We start from the raw sequence: 12,232 nt of genomic DNA on the forward strand, positions 1-12,232 counted from the left end.
GTTGAAATGTTTTCCTGTAGGTATTTGAAGGACTTCCAGAGAAAAATTCACCTTCTGATGAATGGGACCAGCAGAAGCCACAAGGAAAGAGGCTTTTTCAACCCAAATAGAAATTGGAAGGGTTGGGATTTTTTCACCTGTTATGGTTTAGAGTCTGCTTCGCCTCCCTGACAGTCAGACAGGAGACAGCTTTGATGCAAAGCAATCTGAGGAAAAAATGGCTCAGTACAGGTTGAACTAAAATTAACCAAGTGATTGTAGAGTCTGGAGCCACCGGATTCCTTTTTCAGCCCAGACTTTTCTCTGTACTGGCACGCACAGGGAATACCATGTGATCAGGAGATTGGCAGCTGTGTGGAAGGTTTGTATCTGTCACTTAAAAATCATATCAACATATTTTATTAGATCAGGGAGTTTCCAGGCTGGTCTGCCTCAATCAAGAGGAAGGAAGCTGTGACTTCATGTAGAATAGGGAAATTTAACCGAGGAAAAACACAATTATCCCTAAAAACTAACAAAGTTCACACAGTGGAAAAAAGAAGTGCTATCATCTCTTCTATTAGACAAGTAAAAACTGTGTAAGAGAAAAGCATTCATGGAGTCCAAGCCAGGGAACTATTTTTCTTGAGGCCATTCATGGAGTTAATATACACTGAGAAAAAAAAGCTGCAGCTTTTACAGAACAAAGTACCGGTGTGATGCGTTAAGGCTGATGCACATGGTTTCATTTCCTGGGGAGATGATTACAAGATGAAAGACATACTCCAGAGTAATATTTTTGTTTCACCTGAAACACTGTAAAAACAATGGGTTCTGGAAAAAATCCAAAATAAAGCTGCGGTGGCAACTTCAGACTGAGTCACCACCCAAACAGTGCTTGTGTGTGCTCTATAAAATGATAGGATCACAAAGGGTTTGGGTTGGAAGGACATTAAAGCTCATCCAGTCCCATCCCCCGCCATGGGCAGGGACACCTTCCACTGTCCCAGGTTGCTCCAAGCCCCGTCCAACCTGGCCTTGGACACTTCCAGGGATGAGGCAGCCACAGCTTCTCTGGGCACCCTGTGCCAGGGCCTCCCCACCCTACCAGGGAGGGATTTCTCCCATATATCCAACATGAATTTCCCCTTTTTCAGCTTAAAGCCATTCCCTCTTGTCCTGTCACTCCACTTCCTGAAGCAGAGCCCCTCTCTGCTTCCTTTTAGGTCCCTTCAGATGGGTCTTAGAGCAGATGGCTGCTCTAAGGTATCCACACAACCTTCTCTTCTCCAGGCTGAAAATGCAGAAATAAAAGAGTCAAGAGCACCAAATAAGAGGGCAAGTTGGAAGGTTTCTGAATCTTAGCTGTTTTCTCTAGGAGGAAGTTTCGGAATGAAAACCCCCAAAATTCTCCATTTAATCTGAGACTCTGGCATCAAATAGAGAGAACATAAGTTTTGTCCTGTTGTTAAGCAAAGTTTACCAGGAGCGATCAGAAAAGCACAAGGAATAAAACCCAGAAGCCATTAAAGACAACGGCAGGAAAGGGTGATGTAGCTCAAGTGTTTTACAAGGAGTGGGGTCATAATCGTGAAATCCTCAGCACATGCAAAAAGTCAACTGGGTAACAAAGAAACTTAATCATCTTAATGTGGCATTTTAATGATGTTGCTGATTTGCTGTGCCAATTCAGAGATAATGAGCCCCTAATGCTACAGATGTTCAACCAGACTAAAGCAAAAAAAAAGGAAAAAGAAAAGCTTTTCTTGTATGCCATTTCCTAACTATCCAATTAAACAAATTGTGAAAGCATATAAATAGTTTACCAGGTTTTGACAGCTGTTAATGGGATTCAGATGCCGAGGAACAAGAAGGGAGTCGATACGGGGCATATTGGAGGGTTCTTGTGACTACCTGGGTTTGACAGGTATTAACTGATGATTCATCACTATTATCTCCACAAAACCCGACAGACACACGCCAGAGCTGCTCCCCTCCAGAAGGAGAAACTCCTGTACCTAACCCAGCCTGAGGCAGAGAGTGGTGAAGCTGAAAAAGTCGTTGGAGTTTCCAAATTCAAGGCAGAATCCTGCATGTTTGTGAGAAATACCTCAGCCATGGAATCAACACACTGGGGGCAAAGATAAGTCATTAATAAAATAATCCACATTCCTTAGTGAATAAAGAGAGTAGTACATCCCATAAAAATTATAAACTGGGGGGAAATTATTAAGATAACCAATGCTATGTCTAAGTTTTTTTCCTTAACAAGAAGAAAACATTTACATGCATATATTGAAAATTTGGACACTGTAACTAATGGGGAACTATAAAATGTGAAGTGACACAACAGCAACATGAGATCTTTTTTTTTAATGAGACAACCCAAGCAGAGTTAAGACAACTTTTCTCCATGTTTTCCTTCTACCCCACTGCAGATACCCATCTAGGGAAGGGAAAGGATTTCAAGCTTTTTTGGCCCACCCTGGCTTTGTTTACCCTCTGACTCCAGCCTGGGCTCCCTTTTTCCCAACAGCTTTTATGAGATCACTGTTTGCCAACAAAGGAAGAGCAATCACCTCACAGCAGAATTAACTTCCAGCCAGACAGCCGAGACAACCACCCCAACCAGGACGTGATGACAAGAAATGCCCTTGCAGAGTGCAGACACTGGGCCTGTCCCATTCCTCAGGTTCCTTTTTGTGTCACTATGGGCCAAAGCAGAGACTTCTGCACAAAAAGTCCCAAATATTGTATTTATTACTTGGACATATTGGCTTTGGGTTTATTTTATCTTTATGCCTTTTAGTATTTTTTGTACTGTTGTTCAGTAGCCATTTTTGTACAAAAAACCCCTAGTACTTTATTTTGTTTAGATACTTTATAAAGCAGACATGAGTAGTAATTCCTAAATGACCCAGTGCAGAATGCACCTGGTGGAAATTTCACTTCTAAATATAGGAGAGAAACTTTCAGCATTCCCCTTTGTGGAGTGCAGGCTCAATGGTAATGAGTCTCCTTGGTTTTATTGTGACTTGAAACAAAAATAGAAACAAATCAAATTGAAATGCAGCACTGAAAATTGGAAAGAAAATTAAAAAAAAATCAGCCAGGCATCATTTTCCAAGTGCTCAGATGTGTATTTTCTACTTCATTAATACCAGTGCCTCTTATCATTAAAGCATAGTGTAATTTATCTAGTTGTACAATTAATTGCGAAATAACCCCAACCAAACAACACACGTCATTTCCAAGCTCATATGAGTCAGGAAACTTGAATTATGTAACTGGTTCTTCAAGCATCTAACTAAAACCAATAATTTTTCTTATAAAGATTAATATTCCTGTGTAAATCTATACTTTCACACACAATATTTCCCCACTATCATCATTTTCTGCATAATAATACTCTAGTGTTTTTTTAGGATTTTGACTCAATAGGTTTCCAAATTATGATGACGTTATACTAACAGGAATAGGGATAAAGGAGAAATGTTCCTCGGAACTGAGTGTTCCCAAAGCTGGAGTTAAACAGGACAAACTGTACAGCAACACTGTGCAATGCTGGGTTTAGAGAAGGAAATGGAATTTAACTTCATTTAACTGCATTTAAATGTTCTTAACTGAAGATACAAACAGAGTTTGGGGAAGCAGAATGACATTCCCTGGGACAAATTGGGCTAGAGGTTGGAAAAATATGGCTAGTGTATGCTCAGCTATCATGGGATTTTATTTTGGTTGTTTAATTTTAAAAAGTGGCAATAATTTGCCATTTTTACTTGACATTCTACACCCCCATTGCTGGATGGGAGCACAGAGGCAATGCCATCCCACATCCCCATGCCTGCAGGGCCCAGGTTCTCCAACACCTGTCCCAGATGAAATTTGTTTTAATTTTGACACCTGTTAATGTTATCCTTTCAGATTTGAATATCTTTAAAGTCTTCCTCTTACAAAAAAACACAGAAAAAGATGAAACTGCATGAGCTCTTCCCTTCCTTTGCTGTTAAGATACCATCACCCAGAGAAAACATTCCTAAAATTACAATTCCTGAAGTCCAGTAAGGCAGATACAATCACAACCGTTAAATCAGACTTCAATGAGACAGTTAATCAGAGAACATCTGGACCCAACAGTCAGACTGAGAAAGGCCACATGTTAAATTCAGATAATCGCTGGCATTACTTATATCGAGGGACCAATCACTAATGTGACCACTCAGGCATGGTCGACTCTGGTCAACTGTGCTTCAAATGAACTTCAAACCTGAGAAATTCAGTGTAGTTTCATTTAATCTTTGTAAATTCATCTCCCAAGAGCCTTTCTGACAATGCAATATAGTCTTGTAAGAAAAATAAAATATGGAGAGAAAATAAGATAAAATAATACGAAGAACTGGGAAATCTGTGATAAATACCTGAGGAATTTCAACACATATAGACTGAAGGCAGGAGCTTGGTTCAGATGTTCTTGAACCCCCTGAACAGTGCACTGATTTGACTGAACTATAAAAAAAATCCAGTAGTAAATAATCTTGATTTGAATTTTAGATTACACCTATGTTCTCTCCTATTTGAGGTTCTTGTAATTAAATATTTGTAGTTTACTTTTAGCATAGTCTTCTAGAGAAGCATGTGCATCTTCTCTGTGTTCCCTTAGTAACGTTGATCTTACAGCTCTTTCCCAGCCTAAACGCTCCCAGGAGTCTGTGATTCAGACCTGTACAACAAATCCAATCCTCCCTGGAAAACCAGGGTTACTCAAACCGCCCGTCCGGGAGCACCTGCAGCTCCCAGAGCCGCTCCTGGAGGTGGAGCTCCTGCACCAGGAGAGGCAGGAGAAGAGTGCAGCTGGCACGCACGGCAGGTGAGCGCAGCCACTCGCTGTTCCGCGGGAGTACAGGGAGCCGAACTCCGGATTAACAAAGTTCCCAACGCTCCTGCAGAGCAGAAGGAACTAAAGCCGGAACAAGAACTGGAGCGAATGCAGCGTGATAGGAGACGGCGCTGAGGACACGGCAACGCCGGCCCGAGGAATCCCGGGTGAAACAGACACCGAGCACCCGGTGCAAACTCTGCATAGTTCAGTTAAAAGTCAGTCAGCAAAGTCAGCAACGAGAGACAAGAGCCATCAATTCCAGTGCTCAGAGAAATATTTGTGGCATTTCAGCAAAGTTTTGACTCTCGTGGATCTGTTTCCTTTTCCCGATGCTTTTCCAGCAGCATAAGCAGAGTGAACCTGCCCCTTCAACTCCCATTTTGTGCCAAATGAACAGCCTGGTTTGGGGGCAAAATGTGACTCATCCCCATTAATTGATTTCCTTTCCACTAATCTGTATTTCCAAAAAATGGATTATTTCCTACAACATCATGTGATTTGAGTTCCCAGGGCCATTTTCTGCATCTTCACTTATTTCTGCTGGGGGGAGTTGGGAGGGATCACAACTCATCTGCCTTGGACTAGATTTAATTTTGATGCCAAAGGAATAAATATTTCTCTCACCTGTAATTTCAGGTAATTATTTTGTATGGATCCAAGATACACACTGTAGAAGAACTGAAGAAAAATGGAGTTTTAAAAGTTATGGAGGGAAGCCCATCATCTATTGAATAACTGTGCATCCATCCTCTTTCCAGCCCTTGTTCTGTCTGAGAGCTTCCACTGGGAGTCAGGATATCTCAAAAGTAAATTCTATTTTCTAATCACTATAATGGGTTAATTAGAATGAGAAATAGCTGCACTTTCTGATTATCTCCAGGCAGTCAGAGTATCCGAGTGTCTATGTCAGTGCTGAGTGCTCAGGATAGTCCAGCTGATGTCAATCATTTACAGGCTGGGTGACACCACCGCCCCGTTGATGTCACCGAGCGTGCCTGGCAGCATTCCTGCCGCTGACGGCACAGTCTGAAGAGCTCAAACAAAGTCAAGAGGATCGTTTGTTGATAAGGAAAACGCGGCTTTCAGACCCAGTAGAGCCCCCAGAGAAGCCCGACCCGTTCAGCACAGACTCCTTGCTGGGTTTAACACTACAGAAATCCCCTTGCACTGAACTTCTGCTGATGTTGTGAGATAACCCCGAGTCCCATGAGCGCCGGGGCTCGAGCTGGGCTTGGGAGATGTAATATTCTGATAAAAAACGGCACTTCCTTTCCAGGCAGATAAGTGCGTGTTCTTGCAGCACCGCTGGAACCTCGCTGAGCGCCCCAGCGAGGCTCTGTCACCTCTCCTGCCTCACTCCAGCCTTTCAACCGCCCCCCTCACATACCTCAGTGCAGCAGCAATTAACATCCATAAACCACAAATGTGGCTTTTATCTCTTTTTAGCTCACAACCATGAAAGCTCGCTGACATTCATAACACCCCAAAAGTTGTCTGCCTCAACAGCTGAGAGAATTAAGACATAATTAAACATTCGTGCTTGACTGCGACTCCCAGAGGAAAGAACGTGGCTTTTTAAATTTAATTTTTAAATTAAAGATATGTCAACTTTGGCCACCAAAGGTAAGTGTTGGGGGCACATAAAGAAACAGGGGAAATCAAGCGCTTCCCCCCCGCTCTCACTGCTTGTCTCTTTTCAGACTAGACACAGGAAGCACCATGGGAACAGTGTATTTTTATGGTTGCAGGCAAGCATACACCATGTGCACCACAGCGTGCAGCTTCCAGTCCCTTGAGGCAAAAAAACGGGGTTTTGTTTCTTTTTTTTTCCTTCTTCCCCATCAAGCTTTTAATTACCATTTTACTATAGCCTGCTGCCTAATTGTTTGCCCGATACTTAGCGATGATCATCATGGAAGCTCTTTTAACAGGGGGTGGAATAGGACAAGTTAAGCTGTTTCCAGTGGCATCTCACCTGTATCAGGACACACATAAACATCACCATAAGCTGATGTGTTTGCACAGGCTCAGAGAAGTACAAATATGGAACTGTTTGCTGAAAAAGTGTATTTTTTAACACCAAATGAGCCTCAGTGATGGTGTTTCAGCCCTATACATTAATTTAATGCTTTTATGAACGGTCTGTAAGCTTTTAAAAGGACCCCAGCACCACTTTTAGCATAAAAGTCTCCATCAAACCAAGTTAGACAACATCTAGACTTAAGCAGGCTCTAGCTTCTGCTCAAAGCCTCGGAATAAATCCGCACAACATACTCACAGTGTCACCCATGAATAATGCAAGAGTCACAAAAACATGTAGTCCAAGAAACTGGAAGATTCCTACTCACTACGGATGGCTGACAAGACATGGAAAAACCAGACATAATTGTGCTGGAGAAAAACATGTTACAGACATACTAAGGCAGTGGAAATCAGGTTATCGAAGGCCTGATCTCTCTCCATGAGTCAGTGGCCTCATGTTCCTATGATGGCCTTCAGCAGATGGAACAAACCCCGGGGGCACGGATCATGCGGGGGTTCAGGAGAGAAAAAGGAGAGGTTTCTGTGTCACAGGCTGTCACCAGCGATGAATTGGGAAGGTGCTGGAGTGGAATTGCTCACTCACAAAAGTGATTAACATTTATGAGAATCACATAAATATTTTCCGTTATTTATCTTTAAATTTGATATAAAATGAGGGGATTAGTGATTATATCAGTGTGCGAAATAAAGATATTGAGCTTTTTTTTTTCACCAATAGGTTTTTCAGGTGTAGGCAGGACATAATCCTTTTCCCAAAAGCCATCACCAATACTGATAATATTTCTTTTCTGTGATCCTGGAGAATATTAAATATTCATTTTTACCAGGGTTAGTGATCCCCAAAAGATAATCCTCCCACCAGGACAGCACTGTCAGAATGTGGTTTCATTTATAGAAGTCAGACAGTAGTTACTGACCCACGAGGACTGCTCAGGGACTAACAGAGCTGCTGCTACTTTATAGAGGGCATGACATGAAAACTGAGATTATTTGTGATTTTCAGTCTCCAACAGCAACTGAACTGGTGCTGTTGGGAGGAAATTTAAGTGCACCTACCGATCCTTGCACGGCCTGGAGTACTAGCACAGCATGCTTAAATATTTAAGATTTATTGTGCTTCCGGTATCAGAATGACTGTAGAGAACAGTGTGTGAAGCACTGAAGAAAACACAATGTATATTTTATTTTGTGCCATTTTACACTGAGATGCTGGAAGTACCTTTTTTGTGCGTTTGAACCAGCTTTCTCCTTGCAATCGTGGCTTTATTCCTACAGTGAGCAGCAAGGAGTAGGGCACTGTGGTACTGAAGGCTCATACTCACTTTATAATAAATGAGCTCTAATGGTAAGGGAGGCTGCTGGAGGGGAATGATGTTTTATTGATATTTATAGCATTGTCTTTGAGATGTAAATTTTCAGTGTTTGCATTCCAGAACAAATGGTAAAGAGACTTTTAGAGATCAGCAGCAATATAAAAAATGAATGGTAAAAGCAGTACCGATACAAACAATCTCTCACATGTCCAACTTGTTCCTGACTTAAATGTATGCAAAAGAGGGTGAGAAATGGTACTGCAGGCACAGGGCAGCCAGAGAACAGAAAAAGAACTTGCTTCGTGCCTGGACACTGCATAGAAGCAGTACGGACATGGCTCCAGGAATGGGAAGGTGGGAAGAAGTTACAGCAACTCCTCTCAGATGGTCAGTACTGAGGGGGTTGGGAAAGAAACCCTGTCCTGGCTTTCTGCACCCACAGCTCAATAAGCAGGAGGAGTGAAGGGCCAGGACACTGGGAAAGCACAGGGAAAAGTGAGCTAGTGAGTGGAATTAGTGCAAGGGGTGGACAAAGAGCTGGAGCATGGCTGTGAATATTTTATGTGCTGTGGGATCTGAGAGATCAGCTGCCTTGGATGTAGAAAAGGCTCAAGTCTTCCATATTCTGTCTATTCTATTAAACTTCTGTATTTAGTGTAAGCAGAGCAGAACTCACCTGCCCAAGGCAGGCTCTATATTGCAGACATCTATACTGAGCTACTCTTGACTGACTGCAGAATCCTGCTAAGCAGCAGCTGCTCTGGGGACATGAGGCTTTTCACCCTAAGCCAGACACATAAATTTGGTCAGAAAATCTGTGTGATGTCTCTCCATAAACTGTCCAGAAAGGCCAGACCAGCACAGTTCCAGATATCGACACTGTAGATCCTTGAGTGAGATTCATCTCACCGCTCCCTTGAGTGTTTTATGTTGGCTTGCAATTTGTTAACCGATTAAAACGTTTGGTCTTCAATAATGCAAAAGAATAACTTCTGCAAAATAATCACATTAATGTTAGAGGGAACAACCAAAGCTACTTGCTCAGCCAAAACACATAATTCTTTAGTGATTTACTTGATTTGTGTGATAAAAACTCTACCTCAAACTCCTACCCAAAGCCACAGTCATAATTTCCCTTGGCACTGCCGCACTGCCACAGACCTGTGGCACAGAAAGGCACTGTGAAACTGGTAACAACACCATGTGCATTCTCCCCAGGGCACGTGCCCCACATCCTCCACCAGGCACACTCCTCACTGCTTGTGGCTGAGGCCCCTGGAACAGATGAACATTCTCAGATCATGGGCAGGAACTGTTGCTAATGCTGAGATCTCCATTTAGGAGCTTCTACAGCACGTAAGAAGCTCAGCATCTATGTCATACACACATATAAACCCCAGAGCTCTGAGGGCTGTAAGATTGCCAAGTTCCAGGAGCTGCTACTTTTATCTTCTATCTACAAATGAAGAGGGCCTTCTGGTTTTTAAAGACAGTACGTATTGGTTTACTCTTTCAATTAATCCCTGTGTCTTCTCTCAGACCCGTAGGAAGGGTTTATTCTTCAAATTCAACAGTAAACATGGAAAACTGACCAACCTCCCCTTCACCCACGGTTTAAAGTACAGCATTGCTGCTACAGTTTTAAATTTTACAGGCCTGAGTGGTCCTGTGAATTTGAGATAACTTCTTCTTTCTTTCAAAAAAAAGAATAAATTATCAAGTTATTTTTTAGGTATGAAAGTACTTAGCAGCATTAATAAAAAATTGCAGTCCTAACACGGGATTTGCCTATGCAAACTGTTCTTAGGAATTTGTATGTTACTACACAAATTAAAGGCTCACCAGATGCACTTGCTCTTTTATCTTCCCATCCATTTTTCATAGCTCCTGTAAAACTGACCTTGGTAAAATGCACGTGAGGTTCCCCAATGGAAAAGGGTTGCTCCTCCTTAGACCATGTTGAAATGCTCCAAATGAATTGTATTGCTATTCCATTTACAGACATACTCTTATAGCATAATCAGATGAATAAAAAGACAAAGTGTAACTATTATTTTTCAGAATTCCAGCTCTACTTTACCTCCTGCTTCTTCATTGGACTGATTGTGTTCCTTCATATCTTCCACATTATCCATGCTTTCCATTTCCTGGGATTTGTTCAGATTACAGTCTGTCAAATCCTCTTGTTCTTCTGGAGGAAAAAAAAAAAAAGGGCAAAATATAATTAACTATTTATTCTCCAATAATATTTCCAGGTGATTCCCGCAAAGCACCTGCACACTCTCAGCACTGCTGACAGTGCCCATAACATTATTTCTATGGATGCACTGGCTGCACTTTGGGGAATTATTTTACTTCCCAAAGTCCCACACAAGATCTCACACACACCTTGAACCCATTTTCAGCTTTTGCTCAGATCTAAATATTCTGGAGGTTGTTCTAAATGACAACAGGAATAAAACCCAGTATATCTAACTCTATCATAGGTGCTCTGACTACTGCTGTGAGCAGGGATGGAGCTTCTTGGAGCATGGCAAAGGAATCACAGCTCCACTTTGTTCTTCTGGGCAAAATATTAATCATTCTGGCCCTAGGCCAGGAAACTGCTCAACCACGTGTAATCAAGGCCTCTTTGAACCCACTTGCACTTCTCTGGTTATTCCACATGTGTATTTTTAAATATCAACATTATCATGCTGATCAGCATCCCAGAGATCCCAGCCTCTCTACTCGGAAATAAAGAACATTTTTAACTTTAGTGAAATCTATTCGGGTGAAGTGTTTTAAATAAAGCCTCTTTCATTAACCCCACAATGCAAACTAGCTCCATATTATGTGTATTTCTTCAAATTTCAGATCAGTATTTCATTAAAAAAACAGACAGTATTTTCTTTCAAACATTCTGGGAATTTTTAAAATTTACAGTAATACTGTGAAATTGCTGGTAAATTCTTTAACCTACTGATAGCTGGATGGTAACATCCCCAATCCTTCTCAAGCTAGATATTACATTGTAGATGGAAAGAAGCTCAACTTTTTGATTAACAAGAAAGTGAAACACTTGTCAAACTCACTCACAAGGTTTGTTTTCATATTTTCAGAAATGCAGTCAACCAAGAGAATTGCATTATTCTTGCTTCCCTAATCAAAACTTCCAGCTTTCTCTTGAAAACGTTTCCTTTCCTTCTACAGGCTTTTTTTTCCACTTTATTATAATTTTCCAATGTTATCTTGGACTTCCACCGTTTTATTTCAACTATAAAATTTACTTTTTTTTGCCTTTAATGCTCCTCTTTGTACTTTTGACTCTGTTACTCAGTGTCCTGGGACTCTAAACCAGCTGCAATTCATGTTATTTTTCTTCATTTAAATGTAAAATTGTCAAAAGAGGGTGGAAGAACATAACTGAACAGCACCGTACCTGCAGCTATGGGCTGTTCCTGAGGGTTACTGAGGTCCATCCCGGGCTGTGAATCTGCAAAAGACAGAAGAGCAGCCTGAGGTGCTTAATATTTAGAACAGTTCACGACACAGTTGTTACAATCTTACAAATTCCTGTTTTCTTGGCTGAAAGTAAAATTGAAAAAGAAAACATTTCAAAGATATAAAAACCAAATTAGTATTGTGCTTCACTTTTTTATATCCTGAGCACTGGCCTGTGCCCAGAAAAGGGATTAAATATGATTTCCTAACTTCAAAAAGTTATAGAACAGAGTACCTTATGCTTTTGATTTACTCATTGAGTACCCTGTGAGCACAGTACAGCCATAGTAACTCTGTAGGAAGTTAATTTCTCTAAAGTACAAAAATATTCTTACACTCCTCTTCCCATGCAAAGGGAAACCCCCATTATCTTCACGAGATCTACTTGGTTTTCATGGGAATGCAAGTCTAATTCCCACTGAGAAATTCCAGAAGGGATCAAATGCTAGGAATTTTAAAAATTTTTCAGAGGGACTACCCATGCGGCCTGGTTTCCCAGCCTGGGGGCTCAGCAGAGCTTTGAAGGCAACACAAG

General features: G+C 41.4%; 1 protein-coding gene across 6 annotated transcripts in view; it reads right to left on the bottom strand.

The window, feature by feature from the left end:
- Window positions 1-12,232, bottom strand: part of IKZF3 (IKAROS family zinc finger 3) — a 37,838-nt gene that overhangs the window by 17,922 nt on the left and 7,684 nt on the right. For all 6 annotated transcript variants that reach the window (XM_039565826.1, XM_039565825.1, XM_039565829.1 and 3 more), the window contains 2 exons: window positions 11,636-11,689; window positions 10,295-10,405 (listed from right to left, as the gene is read on the bottom strand). In XM_039565826.1, coding sequence (XP_039421760.1) covers window positions 10,295-10,405; window positions 11,636-11,675 — 151 coding nt within the window. In that variant the 5' untranslated portion in view covers window positions 11,676-11,689. The remainder of the gene's footprint in view (window positions 1-10,294; window positions 10,406-11,635; window positions 11,690-12,232) is intronic.

This window comes from Corvus cornix, chromosome 27, assembly GCF_000738735.6.
Source record: "Corvus cornix cornix isolate S_Up_H32 chromosome 27, ASM73873v5, whole genome shotgun sequence".
Classification (NCBI taxonomy): domain Eukaryota; kingdom Metazoa; phylum Chordata; class Aves; order Passeriformes; family Corvidae; genus Corvus; species Corvus cornix.